We start from the raw sequence: 23,290 nt of genomic DNA on the forward strand, positions 1-23,290 counted from the left end.
GCCCATTGCCTCATTGACAAGATCCTTGTTATCAATCATCAGATAATAGTATCAGAAAATAATTAAAATATTAAAAGTAATTGTCAATAGAAACACATTGGCCTACTGTATTAACCATATATTTTGCCTTCTTCATTGCAAATTCTGAACGTGTGTAGAATAGATAGCATATTAAAGGTGTGTATGGCTACTGTAGGCCCTCAGTGATTCTACTTTGAAGGCAAACCTGTCTAACTTCCGTTTCAGCCCTTGTTATCTTTACAAAGCTTGACACTGGCGCTGCTACAGTTGTGCGCACAAGCAAAGGTGATGCACACATCCGCTGAGAAATACAGACGAAGAGAGGGAGAGAGAGGGGGGATAATTAGCTTTTAAAGGAAGGAACCACATTTGTTTTGCTCATTTCCACATTATTTTCTATATTTGGAATAATCGCCTATGTGATCCAACCAGTGCGCGCTTGATTGTGATGTTCAAACAAGGCGGGGCTGACCCTTTCCGTTTCATTCTGGACAAGTAGCCTAGAATATAATAGCGCCTACACACAGAGAGGAGTGCTGCAGCCAGTTCTTGTTGTTGTGTTATTATACCCCTGAGATCGAGGCATGAATTCGGCCGAACAGACGGTAACGTGGCTCATCACGCTGGGAGTCTTGGAGTCTCCCAAGAAAAGCATCTCCGACCCCGAAGCCTTTCTTCAGGCGTCTCTGCAGGATGGAGCGGTGCTGTGCAAACTGCTGGAGCGACTCCGACCCGGGACCGTGGACAAAGTGAGTGGACGAGTGGGACAGAGAACAAGAGAACCCGTTATACCGTGGTGATAGCATATGAAAACCTAATAAAAAACATAATAAATAGTAGGCTTAATAATAAAAAAAATAAGCAAAATAACGTTTAAAACATTTGAACCTATAAGGAAAAAACAGTGTTAAACACTAAAAACGTTCGAAGATTTCTAGAGTAGCCTACAAATTAATGCCTTGAAATAGGCAATTAAAAAAAGTCTCACTGTCAAACATTATGCTATTCATAAGGAATTATTCCGAGATTTTTACTTTTTCACTTTGACTGTAAAGTGTTTTTGTTTTCCTGTTGTTGTGAAAATCCCATCTAAAGTCAAAGTGGGTGGCACTTGTTAGATTGTTGTAATCTTATTTATGGACCCAGTAACACCATCAGAGAAGATACAGTATAGCATAATGTAATAATCTGAGACCTGATTGCTGCATTTAAAGCAAAACAATGTATCACTAGTTATGCTACATCTACTGTGATACATCTATTGGGATTGTAGGAGGACTCTATAATGAAATGTTTGACCATGAATGTTATGGTCCACAGCAGCCTACTAACAGCTATTGCAGTAATAGTTTACTTTGCCTATCATAGCTGGGGAGTGTCATCTTATCTCGTATGCCAATCATTTGAATATCAAATTTGAATTTGACTCCCTCTCCTTTTCTTTGACACACACACACACACACACACACACACACACACACACACACACACACACACACACACACACACACACACACACCACTGTGTGGACCATGGACCTGGCAACGTCATTTCCTCCTTTGGCTTATCCCACCTCTCTGGGAGATTGTAGTAGATCCTTATCAATGTAGCCTCTGTTACTGTTAACCACAGCTCAATACAAAGTGAAGCCATGATGCTTTCAAAATAAAGGCATGCCAGCAGCCTCGCACAACCCACCATACTAGGCTGTTTGTTTTCCGTTTTGCAACAGTCAGTCTTACTTTGTAAATGCAACTGAAATTTCAAGTAGTAAAATATATATTTTGTTACCTTAGCTCTTTGTAGGCCTAGACTGAGTGGAAACTGATGTGGGCCTGGAAGATAGCCCTGTATCTTGTTAAATTAGGCCTAATTAAACAAGTTAAATTAAAATGTTTTGCCTCCCTAACTTTTCTCCTCTCCTTTACTTGTGAACTTGAGGTGTGCTACCTTATCTTTATTTTAACATCTCTATTCAATTTTGGGTTTGGCACCACTGAGAATCTCCATCGTTGAAGCACAACCTCCCTTTTCAACTCAACTTAAAACAACCCTCAGAATGAACTAAAAACATAAAGATACACTTATCTATCTAACTAATGGGCGCGGTGAAATAATTGTAAATGTGGCTTGAACCGAAGTCCAATCTTGGAACACAAAATGTATGTAAACGTCTCTTAATTAATGCTTTATTTTGAAATCTGAAACCGGGTGTTGGGGCTTATTAGCTACCTGGATGCTGGTAAGCAGCAAGTGGCAAGTGTAGTGCACGAGAAACGCCTGTTATAAGACTGTTTTCATTCGGGGTAAAGAACTAAATACAGTAATACATTAATTTATTGGCAGTTCGTTCATATTCCATGTCAACATTTTAAGCAAATTTTTGTTACTTTTTGTCTGTAGTTTTTCCAGGAACCGAGGAGCGACAGCGAGTGTCAGAAGAACATTACCGAGTTTATTAAAGGCTGTGGGGCTTTCGGTGTGGAGGTGAGTAGACATATTATCAATAATGTATTTTATTTATTAATACACTTACACAGTATGGAGGCTACAAAACCCAATGTACGGCTATCTTGCTTTTTACCAATGAAGTCTTTTATACAGTCTATTAACAAGCCGTTACTCCCGTTAACGGACAACGGCACGAGACAGCACCAGTTATTGTAACGTCCCTCGCGAGCAATCTAAGGTGTCATTGTATGTAAACATGGCTGTGTTTTGTGGAAAGATTTCCCCCCGAATATTTCTTTAGAATTTAGCATTTAAAATACTAATCCCTACTCTGCCTAAAGTTTTTTAGGCAGAGTAGGGATTTTCAGTATCTGCTTCTTATCAAAATGATACGGCGGTACTGATACAAAGGTGAACTTCAATGACTAATAATAAGACAAACATACTCTAGCCTTAGCCAATATTTAGCTCCAGAAACACAATGCACTGCTTTCTTATGAGTCACTCTTTATGAAGGTTTTATAAGTTGCAACCGACTTCATTCAAAATTTACTCAGAATTTAATCATTCTTAATAGATAACTTATAATAGGCAATGTAACAACTTTATGGGTTTGGAAAATTTGTTTTGGCTGCTTGCGTTCTTTGTAGCTACTTTATAAAGTGACTTTTGGATCAGATTCCATATGGTTTTTTAGCATGAATATTATCATGATGATAACGTTGTATGTTGATGTTGCAATCAATACTTTTGCACAATCGCTTTGCACAGAAACATTCAAATATAAGTTGGAAATATTAAAATTGATATCAAATATGTGGCTGTTCGGCAGGCTCATTATATAAAATACATCTAGATTTGTCATAAGGGTTTTAAAAGCATTCATGTGCATGTGCCTGTGTGTTTGGGTCAACACTAACAGTGGGTCAAGCCAGGTCATATCCTTGACCACAGTGGGTGTAAAGAGAAGGCTAGAGAGGGCACACACTGGGGTATAAATTGCCATTGAGTCTGTATGGATAAGAGCTGGTTAAACAACATAGCAGTAAATGGTAAAGTGGACCAATGGAAAGAGTTTGAAAAGATGACATGGAGGAGAAGGAGGAGGGGTGGGGTGGGGTGGGTTCCGTTGACGTAATGCAGTCAGTGGATTTTCCAATCGGGTTGATTAGATGCATGTTCACCATGTTGCTGGAAGCCAAGGACTGACATCATTCTCCCAGACTGTCATCAGACAGGCAGAGGACGAGCCAGACCCTCCATCCAATAGGAAAGGATTTTTGTGTCAGTGTTAGTGTGCAGAGACAGAGATGAAATGGGGCACAGAGGGGAATGACATGCGGAGAACGACCCGGGGCAAATACAGAAGGATCACAGAGTTGACAGCAAGAGACAGTATGAATCCACAATGAACCAGACTTATACACACAGTTCTAGTTACCGTTGGCCCTGAATATCTCCTCACCGTCCACTACCTGTCTGTACTGTGTGTGCACTGGGGGTAAAGAATCCACTGGTAATACACAGCCTAGGCTCTGTAAACAGGCATGTTGCTATAGCTAAGGTGGGCCCCCTTTTGTTTACAAACCTTTTGTTTAGATACCTGTTTACAGAGACTAGGCTGTGTATTAACACCAAGCACACACACACACACACACACACACACACACACACACACACGATCATGAAGAGTTTGACAAAAAGGGATTTTGATAACAAGCTTTATCCAAAAATCAAAAGTATAAGTACATTTCTACTGCAGTGGTGTATAGACGGCCTCATGTAGTATCGCGGCACATTGCCAGCGAGAGAGAGAGAGAGAGATGAAAGTGTGTATTGCATTTGGGTCCATACTTGCTCTGACTGCTAATAAGCTTGTGTGTATATAAATCAAACAAACTGGATTCTTAAAAGGACGACTACATTAAAAGGGATGGTGTTGTTTTATCATTAGATTAAAGGGAGCCACTCTGCTAGCAGCTCTCAGCATACATAAACCCTTTGGTATTTCATTAAAAATATTGAAAAAACAGTTTTGAAGTCTGTCCAAAAACAGGACGTTTCACCTTCACGCCTTGGGAATGTAGAAGTCACTCAGTGTGTGTGTGGTATACACAAGATTAGGGGGCTTCTGAGGTATTTTGATCGTGTGTGTGTGTGTGTGTGTGTGTGTGTGTGTGTGTGTGTGTGTGTGTGTGTGTGTGTGTGTGTGTGTGTTGATGGTGGGGGAGATTACAAGCGACTCAGACTTTTGAGTAATCCCGCTCCAGACTGCAGTTGGAGGTGGGACGTGTCCCCCCCCCCCCACACACACACACACATACACACATACAGTACACTAAACTTTGAATTTCTTGATCTTGAAGGTTGACGTATGTTTTCATCAGATCAGTTTTGAATAAGCCCTACTGCTGCAAGGCAAGCTAAATCAGGATAGTGTGTACAGTAGTGCTGTCATGCAAGCAAAACACCATTTCTAAAATTGTGATTATGATGGTGAACTAGAAGTCATAGGTCTCATTCATTCTATTTACCAGCACACCTCTGCATGGAGATACCAAGACTAGATCTGTTTCCTTATTGATGGCACGCACTACACATTTATTACGAATGTGTTTTTCTCTCCATGCTTCATTGCTGTTCTAAAAAAATAATTCTATATTCTTTGTCTTTGTCTTCTCTCCTTTAGCCCTTTGAGGTCAGTGACCTACTACAGGGACTGAACCTCTCCAAGGTCCTAAACTCCCTGGTCGCCCTTAACAAAGCTACTGAAGGTCTGTGTCTGTTTTTATGTCTACGTGTTATTGTCTGTGTTCCTAATACATTTTCTAGGCACACTTTTCATTTATGCAAACATTGGCAAACCTTCCTTTCACTATTTCTTCAATAGTTTTGATGAAGTGCTTTATATGTTTATATTTGTGTTCATCTCATTATTAAAAGCAGTTCTAATAGTGTAAATATCACTATCATATGCACCGTTTTCACATTAAGTTCTAGTGTATTCAATAATTATATTTTGATAGCTAAGTAAGTTTATTTTTTGTATTAGTATCACTATTTAACCAGGATTTAACATTGAATTTGAGGTATTTTGATTGTTGAATTACACTATTCATTGTGTGCAGAGATAGGTGTGTGTGAAGACAGTGTGTGTGCGCCCCACTCCTCCGGCTTGAGGATCAAGTCCTTTGACTCTCTGAACACTCAGAGTCGCTCCTCCAAACTGCTGCAGCCGCAGTACCGCAGCCTGGTGAGTTATCATGCACTAGAATAACACTGAGTAGTATAGGGGTTATATATACATAACACTGGGTCTGTATTCATTCACCCAGACAGTTTATTTTCCCTGCGTTCCAATTCTCATACTCTTTCTTTTTTCTATTCTACACACTACAGTACATCTGACCAAAATAAAACTCTAGGTAGGATGTAGTTGGCATACACTTGGGACACACTTTCACTTATTTATTCCATCATAACATTGCGCCTTGATCTTGCCTTGTGCTTTAATATCCGTCGCATCCCCGTTTGTTTTCATATGGCTCCGTCGATTTGACGTCACTTCGGGGTGCGCACTGGATTGTGGGTCAGACTCGCCAAAATAGAATGCTGTTTTCAACACTAAAAATCTCGGCCTGATTTAGTAGACATCCGGTTTTTTCTAACCATACTAAATCCGGCCACAAGAATTGGGACATCTTAAATCTTTTTTTTTCTACCATACTAAATGGTAGATAGTATTTGGAATAGGAACGCAGCCTAAGTCTTTCCTCCCCTCCTCCCAGGACATGTCGGAGGGCAGTGGGTGTGGCCGCATCCTGGTCAAGGCTCGCTTCCCCTTCCAGCCGACCAATGAGGACGAGCTGTCCTTCTGTAAGGGTGACATCATCAGCGTGGGCCGGCAGGAGGACGGCGGCTGGTGGGAGGGCTCGGTCAACGGCAAGTCCGGCTGGTTCCCTAGCAACTACGTACGGGAGCTGAAAGGAAGCGGTGGGTGTAGCGGCTCTCACTGCTTCAAATGTCATCCATGTTAATACTGTATGTGTTAGTCCACAGAACAGTGGGGGAGACACTTAACTTTCTAAGGCACTTAACTTTAACTTTCTGCACTAAATGTTCAAGTTTTCTCATGCTAAAACTAAAACTCTTAAGATGTAAGGAAAACTGTGTAGAACACACGCAGTCTGTTTGGTCTGTTTTGACTGATAATAACTCACTACCTCTTTTTAGTTGTAGTCTGAAGCCTTAAGGCAGTAGACTGGCCTAATTATCCTTGAAACGTACTGCAACCGAATGCTAATTTGTGTGCAGCTTTTATTCTGGTTCGTAAGATCAGCATTGACTGTCTTGTGTCATTTTTAAAGGGCGCATGAAGTCCTGTATAGAAATGAAGGATTTTAATCATTTAATTTGACAAGGTTTAGAGGAATTACATTCAGAGACTTATGTTTAAAACCTATTGACAAGGTATGTGTGAAAAGTGCTGTGTTTGTTCTTGGCGTAAAGACTTGAGTATTATTCCTTAAGAAAGGTAACCAGTACACTACATATCATGAAAAAAGAACTAAAATAGGGACACAAATATAATCTGTCCAGCATCTTTAGCATTGTTATATCCAGATCCCATCATAAATTCATATATCAGATACATCCTTTTTCCTCATAGTCCCTTCAAACTTCAAATCCACCATAGAGTATATAGGGAGATGGATATAAATTAAAGAAAGCCAATTCATCTAGAAGGAAACCAAACGAGATAATCACAACTAATGAATTTGAGCAAAGAAAATATGATTTTGAACAACCATATTTAAAAGCAGTGTCAATTGGCCATTCTGACCCTTAGACTGGACACTGCTGGGTTTTGAGTGTGTTAGCTGCTTTGCGAGCTGCTTTGCGAGCTGTATCCTCATGGCTTTAGTCGCCTGTGTTGTAGCTTTCTGTGTACGGGAAAGCAGGAACCGACGGGGGAAACACACACACACACACACACACACACACACACACACACACACAAAGACAGGATGTTCCAGGGCTGCTGTATAAGAAAGGAACTTCCTGACTTACAGCTAGCAGCGAAAAAAATACAAGGACCAGATACACACATTAACACACAAGAGACGGATTAGCAGTTAATTCATATGGCCAAGGGGAGTTTTTGGGAGATGTGAGCTTGAGCGTATGTTGTCTTGGTTTAGCAACATAAATCATTACTATTGAAACCGAAGCTCTGTTTAAAGCTGTACTATGTAAGATTTGCAGTTGTGTTTTTTCATATATTTTTTTCCACTGACATAAAAAACCTAGTTCTATCCTTTACAGCACCCCAATTATAGTAGTAAACTTCCTCTAGTCGGGTGTGTCTAAAAAAAGTAATCAAAGCGGCCCATTACATAGAAAATGCTTATTATTCTCCTGGCTTTACAGTTGCAATGTCTGCGAAGGACAATAGTGAAGTAGAAGGATGTGACAGTGTGCTTTTATTATTGGCCGTACAATGTCTTTGAAAAATACAAAAACAAAGGACAGGGGAAATGACATTACGTGAGTCAATTCTTTTAAAGCATTCATCAATCAGTGATTCTCCTACATCTTGTACGGGGCACAAATTGTCCTACAGAAGATGTTGGAACTTTGTAAAGGAGACATTTTTCCTCGTCATTTTATTGAACGGCCGTGTTGACATGACGAGAATTCAAATTTCCATGCCTTCTAACTGATCTTAAAAAAAAAATAGCTGGTCTTTAAATTGTTCCCTCCTTTTCTTTCTTTCTTTCTTTCTTTGCTCGACAGATAAGACATTGGAGAAGTCTGGCACTCTGAAAAGTCCTCCCAAAGGTTTCGACACCACCATCGTCAATAAGACCTACTACAATGTGGTGAGCAGCATCACACTCTTAGAACTCTCCTCATTCTGCTATGATGGGCCATATGTTCTTACAACGGAGGAACATTTCACTTATAACATAACAGTATAAAGTATGATCTATTACTATGCTTTTAAATTTGAATGAGGTCCTTTTAAGCTCAGGGTACAAGACATGTTGCTATTTTATGCATTGGGCAAACCAACATTTTAAAATGCCATGTATGAAATATGTCCTGTGTGTATGCTTTCTGTCCCTCCTCCTAGCTTAGACTCGTTGGGTGAACCCGGTTAATGGATGGTTGACACAAGGGCGTTTGCTGTTGTCCACTGTTAAAATCAATATTTTTTTTATCCACATCCAGCCAATTAATGATTGTGTTGCTGCTATGTGTGTTTGTTTAAGCCTTTGCTTATTTGTGGAGCCTGCATCTGTGTGAGTGTCTGTGTATATCTCTGTGTGAGAGAGAGAGAGAGAGAGAGAGAGAGAGAGGGAGAGAGAGAGTGCATCAGATGAAATGTAGGTTATTTCTTCCATACCAGTGGTTTCTAGGGCAGCTTTGCCCCAGGGTTGGTTTCTGTGTGTGTGTGTGTGTGTGTGTGTGTGTGTGTGTGTGTGTGTGTGTGTGTGTGTGTGTGTGTGTGTGTGTGTGTGTGTGTGTGTGTGTGTGTGTGTGTGTGTGCATGTGTGTGTGTGTGCGCGTTCGTGCGTGCGTTGGTGTGTCTTTTAATAATGCAACAAGCTGCGACAGTCTTTTCTAGGCTGAACATCCTCTGGTTGGGGTACCTGTGTGTGTGTGTGTGTGTGTGTGTGTGTGTGTGTGTGTGTGTGTGTGTGTGTGTGTGTGTGTGTGTGTGTGTGTGTGTGTCTCACCTCTCACTCATACAAACACATGCATGCACACACACACCCAAACATACGCCTGAAGACAAAGCTGCTCCCAGACAGAAATGCCAGAAATGCAAAAAAAATGCAAAAAATAAAAATGTTGCCTTCGAGAAGATCCATTTTGTTTTCACTAATGGGCAAAAGCATACAGTACTACCATTTTAATGAATATAAAATCCCTGTGTGTGGTACTTTTGTGTGTGTGTGTGTGTGTGTGTGTGTGTGTGTGTGTACGTGCGTGCGTGTGCGTGTGTGTGACAGGTCCTACAAAACATCCTTGAAGCAGAGGGTGAATATTCCAGGGAGGTACAGAGTCTCCTGGGCTCCTACCTGCGCTCACTTCACCCCACGGACAGGTTGGAGTTATTTTTAACACCTTTTGATCTTTTATTTAACAGAACTGGGACTGGGATTTTAAATGGCAGCCATACACACACACACACACACACACACCAGCATATCTATTACCAATTCTACATTAATACTGATATATACACTCACCGGCCACTTTATTAGGTACAGCGGTTCATTTTCTTGTTAACACATATAACTAATCAGCCAATCACATGTCAGCAACTCAATGCATTTAGGCATGTAGACCTGGACAGGACAACTTAATTGAGGTTGAAACCGAGCAACAGAATGGGGAAGAAAGGGGTTTTAAGTGACTTTGAACATGGCAATGTTGAGGGTGCCAGGAGGGCTGGTATGAGTATTTCAGAAACTACTGATCTACTGGGATTTTCACTCCAAACCATCTCTAGGGTTTACAGAGAATGGTCCGAAAATGAAAAAATATCCAGTGAGCGGCATTTGTGTGTACGTAAAATGCCTTGTTGAAGTCAGAGGTCAGAGGAGGATGGGCATACTGGTTCGAGATGATAGAAAGGCAACAGTAACTCAAATAACCACTCGTTACAACCAGGGAATGCAGAATACCATCTCTGAACGCAAAACACGACCAACCTTGAAGCAGATGGGCTATAGCAACAGAAGACCCCACCGGGTGCCAGTCCTGTCAGCTAAAAACAGGAAAATGAGGCTACAATTCTCACAGGATCACCAATATTGGACAATAGAAGATTGAAAAATCATGCCTGGTCTGATGAGTCTCGATTTCAGTTGCGACATTCAGATGGCAGGTTCAGAATTTGGCGTAAACAACATGAAAGATGGATCCATCCTGCCGTACACCATCAACCACACCATGTTCAAAGTCACCTAAACCCCCTTTCTTCCCCATTCTGATGCTCGGTTTGACTTCGGCACGTTGTTTTGACCACGTCTAAATGCCTAAATGCATTAAATTGCTGCAATGTGATTGGCTGATTAGCTTTTTGTTTTTATAAGCCATTGAACAGGTGTACCTAATAAAGTGGCCGGTGAGTGTATATATATTGAATGTAAAGATATATTTCAAATCCACCCTCTTTTGATTGTCCAGACTCAGCAGTGTTGACATCAGTTCCATTCAGGGCAATCTGGAGGAGATCTCAACCTTCCAGCAGATGTTGGTGCAGTCCTTGGAGGAGCATACCAAGTCAGTGCACTAATTCATCTTTTTCTATGCTGCAGTATGCTACATAGCTTTACCGAGCACAGTTTGACGCAAGGACTTCAAGAGTTAATGCCATATTTTTATCCTGGCGCATCCATTGTCCCAGAAACACTGACGAGCATTCCTCTGCTAAATAATTCATGCTTGTCTTTTCAAAACCTGACCAAAACCAAGATAAACTGCTTATGCTAACTTAGAATAGACTGTCCCCCTGCGTTCCAAATCTCAGACTCTTTCTTTTTTCTATTCTGTTCTCTACATCCGAGAATAAAAATAATCTAGTTAGGATGCAGTAGGCATACACTTGGGACATACTTTTACTGATTTACTTCATCATAACATTGCACCTTGATCTTGCCTCTTTCTTTTGTATCCGTCGCATCTCCGGTTGTTTTCATACGGAGGATCCGTTGATGTGACGTCACTTCCGGTACGCAGTGTATTGTGGGTCGAAATCGCCCAAATAGGATGCTGTTTTCAACACCAAAAATCTTGGCCGGATCTAGTAGACATTCGGGTATTTTTATGCATACTAAATCGACCACAAGAATTGGGACCTCCTTAATCTTTTTTCTACCATACTAAATAGCAGAAAGTATGGGTATTGGAACACAGCCTGTATCTTCTAGCCTGATTTCAAAGTAGCAGTTATTAAAGCAACAGAGACATCTAGTGGTAGACTGAAGTAACAGTTGTATTTGTCTGAGCTCTGTAGTTTAGTAAGACTAGAGTTTTCGGGCGCGCTCAACCTCTAGTCAGTGGAAAGTGAATAACTACATAGATATTACATACAGGAGTGGGGAAGGAATTATGGCAGATGTTTTTTGACAAATGCAATGTTTGAGTATGTCTTCATCACTTGTGGTGTTCACTTTATGAGCCATGAGGGCACGCTTGGTGGATTGGCAGGGTAAATGAGGGAGTTGTAAAGGATCTCCTGAGCTGCAAGGTTTGTCATGTTTTGGAGTTATTTATTAATTAAAAGATAATGTAAATGCAAAACAGCAATGCTGTCAGTCAGTCCATCTTGGTTGTCTCCCACAAACACTCTCACACTTGTTGCTGGTTTTTCTCTGCTTCAGTCAGTGTACAGCCGGCCGTGTCCCAACACACTGTGGGGCAGGAACACACCACTCTCTTGTTCTCCTGTCCTGCAGAAGACACAGGGTCAGGTTATTACTAATCAAGAAGGTGCAATGAGAAAATGTGTGTATGCAAGATGGATTGTATCTCACCTTTACTGATTGTGACAGCAAAGGGCAGGTGAAGGGGGAACTGCCTCTGGACCACAGTGAATTGGAACTCCTGGGGACGGTCATGGAGAGGTGTCCTTGGCAAGAAGAATCCCTTGTTAGGGCCGACTGCTACCCCACAGTCCACTGCCCTAGGCAACATTAGCCAAACCATGAGTCTGGTCCGGTTTCTGAGGCTGCAGCCAGCTCCTCAGCAGCATGACAGGGCATCCTGCCTTCTTTGAATTGTGTCATCAGTGTTGTGTTGTATAAGGTGTGGAACCGGCTCCATGGTGCGATTGTCTCCTACTGGCAGCTTTCTTTCTGTGGTTGTCCACATTTTCAGCAGCCGTCAACAGTTAGTTGTCTTTGTCCTGTGAATGTCAAATTATTACAGTAATTACTTATAAAACTTTGATCTGTGATATGAAAGTGATCTGTCATGATGATGGTAGCTGAACTGGTTAAATGTATTTGTCATAGGAGGGGGATGGAAAAATGTAATATCATACATACTATAACATAATATAATAATCTAAAATAATACTTACCATGTTTGTGGCAGGGCAGCAGAGCATGGCGGCTGAAACGCTGAGTGGCTGGGAACAGAAATGAGCAAGTGTAGGTTGTTAACTTCTAACTTTTTAGACACAATACAGTCCAATGGAATGTTATTGTATTGTGCATGTTGTCCGTGCATCGGCAGAAATCAATGTTGAACATGTTAGGACCTGTTCGGAGTGCTAACCCATTAAAACCAAATAGAGCTGGATGCATCCACATTGTTTTATCAGTCCTCTTACTACTAAGCCAGTTATAAAACATAAACATGCAGAGGGGGGAGCAGCTAATTATGTCCCCCACAGAAGTTGTTTCTTTGGGCCCTGGTTCTCCTGTGATTCGTGATTCATGTTGGACACTTTTGAATTTTGTGGTTAAAATAATTAAGCACAACTGTTCATATGAATCAGTAGAGTTTATTAAGGTAGCCCGCTTTTCCTTCTTCTAGAGTCATGACAATAACCCATGGTGTAAAAAAAGAACCTTCCACTTATATTATGTATGACACTTATGCCTATTGCATATTTGTTTTCCCCCTGATAACTATAATTCACACCATGTAGTACAGTAGTAGCCTATACATTTGTACAACTTAGGCTGAACCGAATAGGTTCTTGTGAATGTTTTGAGAGTATTCCTCCACAGCTTATTCAGGCATATAGCCTACTACGGTTGAATCACACCTAAAACATCTTCAAATACACAGGGGCTCCGCTGAGAAGCAGACAGCAGTATGCCAGGAGTGTGGAGAGTCATATTCCGCCACTGGCACGACACAAGTAATACAAATGAGCGATGCTGAAGGAAGAGAGTCATTTAAAATAGGCTATTGAACAAATTACGGACTTTAAAAAATAAAACGGTCCTGTGGGGGAGGGGGCATATAGCGCGACTACTGGGTAATACAAATATGAGCGGCGCTAAAAGGAGTAGTCATTAAAAGAAATAAAAAGTTTAGCAGCAAAGTGTGGCATAGGCCTACATAATCTCTTACCTGAGATAGTGCGGCGGCTGGGATGTTATCTTCCTCTATTTCTGCGGTGGCGGCAGCTAAGTGTTGTGTCTCGGTAGCTTGTTGGTGCGGCGGTGTCTTGGTAGCTTGTTGTTGCGACGGCTGGGACGTTATCTTGCTGGTAGCTTCTTTTGCAGGTAGACTCTGACACCCACCCCACCGTAAGTGTCTGGGATTTGGAGTAACTCTGCCCGACAGGCCTCCTATTATAGTAGTATGATTCAGCAGAAGTCATTCTCTGTGTGTGTGTGTGTGTGTGTGTGTGTGTGTGTGTGTGTGTGTGTGTGTGTGTGTGTGTGTGTGTGTGTGTGTGTGTGTGTGTGTGTGTGTGTGCAGACTCCCAGAGAGCCAGCAGAGGATGGGGGGGTTCTTCCTGAGTCTGATGCCCCAGATTAAGATCATCTACACGGCCTACTGCTCCAACCATCCGTCTGCAGTCAACGTCCTCACACAACACAGGTACAGGGCTCCGTCTATGTTTTGGCCATTTCCATTTTTTTTTCACAAAAGGAAAAATAAACAAAAAAGTAGTGGTTACCATTTATTTGATTTTTATTAAGAAATACAAGGCATTTTTCTTTATTAGGGTCAAAAAGCAGACATTAACATCAAGTTAACATTATTATTCTGTCCTAGCAGTTGTGTCCTTACAATGACTATAGACAGATAGCGAACGGCAAAGAATCAAGCTGGTTTGTCTTCTTGAAATGGAGATTTATTGAGGTCCAACATTGTTTCTTTCATGTAAAACTATGGAGTACAAACAAAGGTGTAATTACTAATTAGCAAAATATCCACATTTTATACACACGTTGACACTTAATACTTGACAGCTATTAAAGTATTGCCTACATCATAAAATAACTGTTAATGATGATATCTACCTACAATAACAAAAGGAAAACTTACGGACGTATTCCTCCGAGGACTCGATATTCAGAACAGCCTTACAGTACTTCTCTGTTTGAAACATGTGGGAACTAAACTCATCCACTTACACAGTAACCTCACCAAAACACTACCTCTGTTTCGCCCCTAGGTATCGCCATTGCACCACAAATGGTGTAGAGCAGCCTAACAGCAGTCTCAATACAAGTGAATACACATTTTCATTTCTGAAACAGAACAATTATATATACTTAAAATCAATATATGTAGCATGTTTAAGAAAAGTAAGTATTCATGTCATAATGTTGATAGGAAAAAGATCGCTTTAACTACATTAAAACTACATACTGTTCCATGTACAGTACATCACCTAGGAAGGTACTTTTCTTCATACGTGCTTTTACTATGTACATTACAACTTCTGGTCGCAGAATATAAAACTAACACCTTACTTGTATTTTAATATCCTTTCGTGGGAAGAAATGCCAAATGACCAAAAGATAGACTCATCGTACAGTCAGATTGTGTTTTAATTTTTCCTGTGCACAGGAACAGTACAGTATAGAAAACAAAGAGGTTGTGTGTGTGTGAATGTGTTATATTCTGTGTGTGTGTCTCAGTGAGGACCTGGGGGAGTACATGGAGTCTAAGGGAGCGTCCTCTCCTGGTATCCTGACCCTCACCACCAGTCTGAGTAAACCCTTCACCCGGCTGGAGAGATACCCCACGCTGCTCAAAGAACTGGACAGACACATGGAGGTCAGCCTCAATCTACTGGCTGCGTTCCAATCCCCATACTATTTACTATTTAGTATGGTAGAAAAAAAAGATTTAGGATGTCCCGATTCTTGTTGCCAGATTTAGTATGGTTAGAAATGCCCGGATGTCTACTACATCCGTCCGAGATTTTTAGTGTTGAAAACAGCATCCTATATGGGCGATTCTGACCCACAATCCAGTGCGCAACCGGAAGTGATGTCACATCGACGGAGTCTCCGTATGAAAACAAACGGGGATGCGACGGATATAAAAGCAAGAGGCAAGATCAAGGCGCAATGTTATGAGGAAATAAATAAGTAAAAGTGTGTCCCAAGTGTATGCCTACTGCATCCTAACTAGATTATTTTTATGGTCAGGTGCCGTATGTAGAATAGAAAAAAGAAAGAGTATAAGATTTGGAACGCAGCAGTTAACTGTCTGTCTGTGGCATTATTCAAATAAACCAATAAGCAATGCTGGCACCATATAATGATTGCAGTTTGTCAATATTAATGCATAATGTCTTTGTTTTTGACCTGTACAAATGCAGTTAAATATTAGAGTAAGATATGTTATGTTCAAGTACACATCATTATTATTAGCCTGTGTGTATGTGTGTTGACTAAATGGATGCATTCATTTCAACAGGTTTTTTTGATTCATTATTTCTTTGTCCCTCTCTTAGGACCAACACCCAGACAGAGCTGATCTGCTGGCTTGCATTACGGCTTTTAAAGACTTTGCAGTAAGATACAAACAGAAATACACATGTATATTAGTTAGACTGACCTTACTAGTGGCTGTATAGTTAAGTGGCAGGCTTGTGTGTGTGTCTAATGTGTGTGTGTGTGTGTGTGTGTGTGTGTGTGTGTGTTTTGTGTGTGTGTGTGCGTGTGCGGGTGTGTGCGTGTGTTTGTTCAGGCTCAGTGTCGGGACGTGAGGAAGAAGAAGGACCTGGAGTTGCAGATTTTGACCGAGCCAATCAGGAACTGGGAGGGCGATGACATCAGAACCTTCGGCCCCGTGTTGCACATGTCCCAAGTCACGGTCCACACACAAAACTGTCAGGTAACTGTCTCCCAAAACCAGAGAAGATCTTTCTTAACGTCAAATGCACACTTCACTCTTACAACACAAAATGAGCTAAAGAGCTGAGATTGCATTCAAGACCCCATACGAAAAAAACGAGATTCTTAAGGGAGTTTTTTTTTTTTTTCAGGAGTCACATGAACGCTACCTCGTTCTCTTCCCCCACACTCTGCTCAATCTCTCTGCCAGTATGAGGATGAGTGGATTCATCTACCAGGTCAGTCAGCGAGTTGTATATACTGTACAGTATATATAATATGCCCTCACTATAAACTATCTGTCCTTACTGTCTGTGCACTTTTAAAAGGACAATTTGATGATAAGTTTGCTATGTTTACAATCTCTATGGAGTTTATCATTACAGGTAGCATGCAGACATGCAAATTTGCCTTATTAGCTCTTTGACCTCAAACACACCAACACTTGTCCACTGATTAACACATTGTGTGTTTCTGTGTGTGTCTATAGGGGAGGATACCACTGTCAGGAATGCTCATCTCCAGAATAGAAGACGGAGATAATCTGAAGAATGCTTTTGAAATATCGGGTCAGCAATCTCCTTTATCTAGCAAGTAAACCGACTTTGGGGGCGACTGTGGCTCGGGTGGTAGAGTGGGTCCGCCAATGATCAAAGGGTTGGCGGTTCGATCCCCACCCTGCCACTTGTGTCATGGTTGTTGTGTCCTCAGGCTAGACACTTCACCCGCCTTGCCTTGTGTGAATGCCGTTAGTTAGCATGCTATCGGTGTATGGATTTGTGTGTGAATAGTAACGTGTAAATGGGAACAGGTCTCCCTTGAAAAAGAGTCTCCGGTCTCAATGGGATTTACCTGTATAAATAAAGGTTACATAAAAAATAATAATAATAATTTTAATTTATTAATATAATCCCATTGAATGTATGATAAAATCATTATGTATTATTTATTTACACTGTGTGTGTGTTTGTGTGTGTCTGTGTGTCGTGGTGCAGGCGGTCAGTGTGAGCGGATGCAGGTGGCGTGTAACAGTCAGCGCGATCTCCAGGACTGGCTGGACCTTCTCACCAAACACACACACACTCCGGCCGGACACGCATCCCGGCACAAGCCTCTGTCCGTCTGTCACACTGTACGTCCCCCACGGTTACAGCCTATGACAGACCTCACACAGTCTCATTTCTCTCCTCTCTCTCTCCTTTCCATTTCCCCACTGCTGTATAGATTGATGTTGTATTTAAAGGTGGAGTCAGTGATTCTTGAGAACGCTTGTTGACAAAATCACTTTTTGTCAAAATCAATGAATAATCTCCTCACGATCCGCTACCTGTCCGTACTGTGTGTGTGCTGGAAAACACAAAAATCCAGTGTTAAAGCATGGCCTAGGCTCTGTAAAGGGATATGTAAACAAAGGATATATAAACAACGTAGCCAACAACAGTTCACAGTGCTTAGGCTTTAGTTTATTAACATTGGATTTTTTTGTTCAGTGCACACACACAGTACTGACATGTAGTGGATCCTGAGGAGATATTCACTGATTTTGACAAAGTGATTTTGACAAGAAGCATTGCTAGTGTACAGTGCTAGTAACTACTGTATATAGAGTAGCTGCCTATGCATATAACTGCTGTTTGCACTCTGGTTTGACCCACCGGCATTTTATTGCATTGTTTACTTTGAATTGACAATAAAGTGAATCTAATCTAATCTACTTGACATTTTCCTGTGCTTCTCCCAGTTGCCCTCTCAGCCCGTCACTCCGTCCAGACACTCTGAGTCTGGTGTTGGGAGCGTGGGGAACACCTACCACACCCTGCCCCACCCCTCCTCACTGGGGACCATTAACAACAACAACAGCAGCAGTCCCATGTGGGGCCCGCTGGAGCCACCCAGCACCCCCAAACCCTGGAGCCTGAGCTGCCTACGCCCCGCGCCTCCACTACGGCCCTCCGCCGCACTCTGCCAGAAAGAGGTGCTGTGAAACTGGGGGAGTCTCACATTACCCAATGTCTCACATTCCCCCGTCCTCCCCTACTATGTTTTTCTCATAGTGCGATTTGGTGAAAGTAAATGACCAATGATTTGTGTGTTTTGGTTCGTAGGATTTGAGCAAGAGTCCGAAGAACATGAAGAAGCTGCTCCCTAAGAGGAAGCCAGAGAGGAAAGCTTCAGAAGAGGACTTCACTGTCAGGAAGAGTGAGTATGCAGCAACTGTCCACATAGAAAGCAAACACAGCACTAGCATGGTTAAAGGGATAGTTCAGTATTTTTGTGGGGTTGTATGAGGTACTTGGGTATACATAGTTAAGATGTTACATTATGGAGATGGCTGTCAATGCAGTCACTAAAATAAGTTTTGAAGGGAAGTTGCTGTAGGTATTGGAGAGGTGACCAGATTGAACAAGTTTTTTCTCCACATACTGTATATAGGCCTAATATATAAATGCTTACCAAAAAAAAATATGTTCAATGCACACGAGATTGATGCTATTTTACTGCTTCAGTTTGCCGTTAATATTTGCACTTGATTTCAGACGTAGTTTGGCCGTTGTATTACTACGCTAACTCGCGCTGGTGTAATCTAGCGTATAACTCCGCCAATCAGCTGACTCGGAGCTACAGGTAATAGGCTAACTTCTGCTACCGCGACTCCCCACCAAACTTCTTATAGTGACTGCGTTGACAGCCATCTCCATAATGTACCATATTAATATTAACTGTGCCTAAGTACCTCATACAACCCCACTTCAAAAATACTGAACTATCCCTTTAAGGAACAATTTGTATCCACAAAGGGACTGACAATAAGTGCATGGGTATCACCCGAAAATTGTAAGAAATGCAGTATAGAGTCTTGAATGAGCTTCTTGTTTCCACAGGTACGGCCGCTCTCGAGGAAGACGCTCAGATACTGAAAGTCATTGAGGCCTACTGCACCAGCGCCAAGACACGACAGACCCTCAACTCCAGTCAGTACACACACACACACACACACACACACACACACACACACACACACACACACACACACACACACACACACACACACACACACACACACACACACACACACACACACACACACACACACACACACGTACACTTTCACTCGCTCTCAGCTGTTTCATTGCTAACCACTGTTAGTTCTCTGTCGTCAGCTCTAACAATGTATTTTTCTCTCTTCTCTCTTCTGTGTCTTCCCTGCTTTCCTCATACTTCTTATGAACTACTTCTTTCATATGCTTTTGCTTGGTTCAATCCCTGTTATATTCTTTTTATCATGAACAATGTCTTACTCTTGTTTCATTAAATTGTTTTCCATTTTATTTTTGGTTGCATTTGGTTCATATTCGCCATATTTATGTTTTTTTTTAAACGGCCGACCAAAACTACAATATGATTTTTCCCAAATTCTCATCCTTTATCCAATATGGTTTATGCCCTTTCTCCTTACCCACACCTCAACATTTAATTTGGTCTGTCCGAACTCCCATCTACTGCTGGTTAACTTCTTAATGCATCCAGCCTGGCAAGGGACTGACCTCATGCACAACCACGTGCTCGCCGACACCAGCCTCACCGTCGCTGGTCTGCCCGGCAACCTCACTTTTTCCGACCAATCAGAGGACTCGGATTATGACAGTGTCTGGACCGCACATAGTTACCGGACCGCCTCGTTTTCTCGTAAGATATCGGGTGTAAAGTTAGCAAAAACCAGCTAGGGATAGATCTTTTATATTGGTCCCCAAACCTGCCGTGTGTATGTCGCTGTGTATGTGTCTTTAATTGCATACTTAGTAGTTGTCTTTGTGTATGAACCTGTGTGCATTCCGTTGTGTTTATACAGTAGCTTCAGTAAGCTGTCCCCCATCGTACAGTGTTGTTATTGGTTGGTTGTGTGTTAAACTGCCTACAAACAATACAGGTGGGTATTGAGGTGAGTTATCTGTTATTGTTGTCAATGTCAAGAATAAACTCGACAGGTTAAGACTGCAGTAAAGATATTGACAAACTTTTGGTATCAGTAACTCATAAGTAAAACATTAATAAACCACAAACAACGGATGACCGCAGTTTTGAACTGTTGTGTTTATTCTAGACATTCTATTTAGTCTTTTATCACAAAATTGTATTTCCTTTTTATTCTTCCCCCTCTCATTTTTCCCCTCATGTGGCCCTGTTAATCTTCCGTATTATCTGCACGCAGGTGTATGTGATTGTGTGGGGTTAATAACACTACACTGTTGTCACTGTTCAAACAGGCTCCAGCAGGAAAGATGTCCACATGTTGTTCCCAGAAGAGGAGAAGATTATAGTGGAGGAAACCAGGAGCAACGGACAGACGGTAGTGGAGGAGAGGTGAGGGAGGAAGAAGAAGAATTAAACTAAAAGGATGCATCTGATACTAATACAAATATACTGTAGAAAATGGTGGATAGTGACCACACTACAAAACCAATCATAACACAAGCACATAAAGTACAGGCTAACCTAATACTACGCTTATAATGTAAAAATTAAAGGGTTTCCAAGTGGAACATTTAAAAAATAGATAGATATGCTTTTCCTTTTTTTGCTATTCTAAGTTGTTTAGCCGATTCCTATATATCTATACTTAGTTTATTCCCTAGTTATATTCTCTACTATGTCAGAGAGACCAAACCTTTGAATATTAGAAATGATAGCAGTGTGTGTCAGTCAATGGCATATCATAGTGTGTGTGTTGTGTCAACGCAGGAGTCTGGTGGACACTGTGTACGGCCTGAAAGACGAGGTCCAGGAACTCAAACAGGTGAGTTTGTACCCAATTTTAAAATTTTACATTTATTACAAACCCTCTTTTTTCTTAATTTAATCTTTCCTGTTCAAATGTCGCACTTTGACTTAGATTTAAGAACCCATAGAGGTATTGAAGGGGATTCCAGGGGGTCCCTAGTAGTGCGATAAAAAAAAAATTGTGCACAATATATCGGTTGCTGATAAACTATCCTCTAAATAAATAAGAATCTTGAAATGTGGAGCCTTGAATAAGGGTGAGGTTCTGAATTAGCAAGTGTTAAGGTTAGAGTTATTGGTACTGAAACATATGAAAGCCTCTGGTGAACAGACATAAACAGACATTTTCAGAAATATGACGTCAATTACCATGACGCTATCTTATATCCTGCCCTCACTCTTCCACTTCTTTTTTAACTCTCTCTCTGTGTTATCCCTCCATTCTTCAGGACAACAAGAGGATGAAGAGAACGCTGGAGGAGGAGCAGCGAGCGAGGAAAGAGCTGGAGCGCATCGTCAGGAGGGTTCTGAAGAGTATGAACGACCCCACCTGGGACGAGACCAACCTCTGAGGCTCTTACACACGGGTCTCAATGACTTTAAACTGTGAACTGTGAAGCTCTCCTAAACTGTGTAGCCAGAATAACAAGCTGCCAATATACAAAACACTTTTCACTTGTTCTGACCTAGTGGAAAGCAAAACTGGACCAAAACAGAAGACCTGCCAAAAGCCATCATCAGCAAAGCCATCGATCCCCCAACGGACCGTCAAGCTGTGACGCCAAATCAGCTGGAGGGCTTAGTGGCCCTTTGTAATGCTCCTTTACTTTTTTAACAAACAGCCTTTTTTTGCAACACTAACAAATATAACAATTCTCATTTCTTTGTCTTTTCCTTATCCTGTTATTTGCATTGAAGTGACTAAGAGGAACTTTAAGTTTTGGTTTGATTTTAGCGAGAGACGGCAGGATGTATTTATATGTGACTATGTCAGATTAATAATGGTAACACGGCCATGGTGAAGCCAAGTAAACTTTGATTTAGTACTGTTCATAAACACAGGCTTTTCCAGTCTGTCTGCTGTAAATAGTTTCATCTGAGTTGGCGGGGGTTCTGACCCGGGCAATAATAATAACTGTATAAAAATAGCATTCCTTTCATTGGTTGTCTCTGTGACAGGTCGTTTATGAGCAACAGCGTAAAAACGAGACGTGTTTCATAAACATTTAAAAGTTCCTCATAGTCTCTTTAACTATTACATTTCACTCTTGCCAGGACAGTGTTTTATTGACTTGCTTATGGCATTGATTAACACTTTGTGAATTTATATGTATATTTCAGAGAGATATCAGGGAAGTATGTTAATGAAATTCCTAATTGAAACTTGAAATAGACATGTTTGGCCATACGCACTCACTCTTTATTTCATTTGCAGCAATTAAGTTTCACTGTCAAATGTTAAACCCTCTTATTGTGAAAGGTGTACGTTATCAATTCAACATCCAACAAATGATTATATATGAAGTACAAAGTGTCACTATCTGATGAGGTAGTTGATTTATTTTGTGATTTTTGGCTGACTGCATACAAACTGGAAGCTTAAAGAGCTACTGTACTTCACCGGTTGATATGAAGGTGTATTGAACTCTGACATCCTATGTTGTATAATTAAATGTGCAAACATTTTAGAAATTGGTTCATCTTAGCCTGAGAAAAGGCAGAAAGAGTGTTTTATGGTCTCACTGTCTCTAACCCAACATTTTCAAATGTGTAACATCACACATGGGAAAATGTAGGGTGAGGATTAACAGGACAGCTGGGCCAAGGGAAGACTGAGGGAAGGAAAACATCATTCATTATATTATAATAGCTATTTTATAATGATAGAACACCGGTTCCGTTTGGGTGAAGTATTCCTTTAAGACAATTTAACTTTTGACAATTATCTGCTTTAATTTACTGAAGGGTGGATGAAAGAACCCGAACCAAGCAATACAACACTGGAAAATGTTATTTTTTACTGGATTTTTATGATGCCAATATGCAACCTAATGTAAAACAATGTCTTATTTTTATATTTGTGATTGGGATTTTCCTCTCAATCTGTTTTCATTTGTAACGCTACTTATTTTCTACTTGAACTGGTTGATCAAACTAATAATGGTGTGTACAGAGAGCAGCATATTTCTCATATTACTAACAAG

The 23,290-nt window shown here is 41.1% G+C and overlaps 1 protein-coding gene across 1 annotated transcript; it reads left to right on the forward strand.

Annotated features, from left to right (window-relative positions):
- Positions 1 to 582: 582 nt before the first annotated feature.
- Positions 583 to 22,661, forward strand: LOC307269753 (rho guanine nucleotide exchange factor 7-like). Its single transcript, XM_080052781.1, has 21 exons — positions 583 to 770; positions 2,425 to 2,508; positions 5,162 to 5,246; positions 5,601 to 5,725; positions 6,261 to 6,465; positions 8,269 to 8,354; positions 9,492 to 9,586; positions 10,675 to 10,770; positions 13,930 to 14,052; positions 15,102 to 15,240; positions 15,926 to 15,985; positions 16,162 to 16,308; positions 16,460 to 16,546; positions 16,798 to 16,876; positions 17,303 to 17,439; positions 18,049 to 18,282; positions 18,413 to 18,506; positions 19,190 to 19,279; positions 20,573 to 20,669; positions 21,048 to 21,102; positions 21,536 to 22,661. The coding sequence occupies exons 1-21, from the start codon at positions 606 to 608 to the stop codon at positions 21,656 to 21,658; spliced, it is 2,406 nt and encodes an 801-aa protein (XP_079908907.1). The 5' UTR covers positions 583 to 605; the 3' UTR covers positions 21,659 to 22,661.
- Positions 22,662 to 23,290: the final 629 nt, after the last annotated feature.

The sequence above is a fragment of the Ammodytes marinus genome (assembly GCF_949987685.1).
Source record: "Ammodytes marinus genome assembly, chromosome: 24".
Taxonomy (NCBI): domain Eukaryota; kingdom Metazoa; phylum Chordata; class Actinopteri; order Uranoscopiformes; family Ammodytidae; genus Ammodytes; species Ammodytes marinus.

Coding starts and splice junctions, on each gene's coding strand:
- LOC307269753 (XM_080052781.1), top strand. CDS start 606: ATGAATTCGGCCGAACAGACGGTAACGTGGCTCATCACGCTGGGAGTC. Junction 2,509..5,161: donor GTGGGGCTTTCGGTGTGGAG/GTGAGTAGACAT, acceptor TCTCTCCTTTAG/CCCTTTGAGGTCAGTGACCT. Junction 14,053..15,101: donor AACGTCCTCACACAACACAG/GTACAGGGCTCC, acceptor TGTGTGTCTCAG/TGAGGACCTGGGGGAGTACA.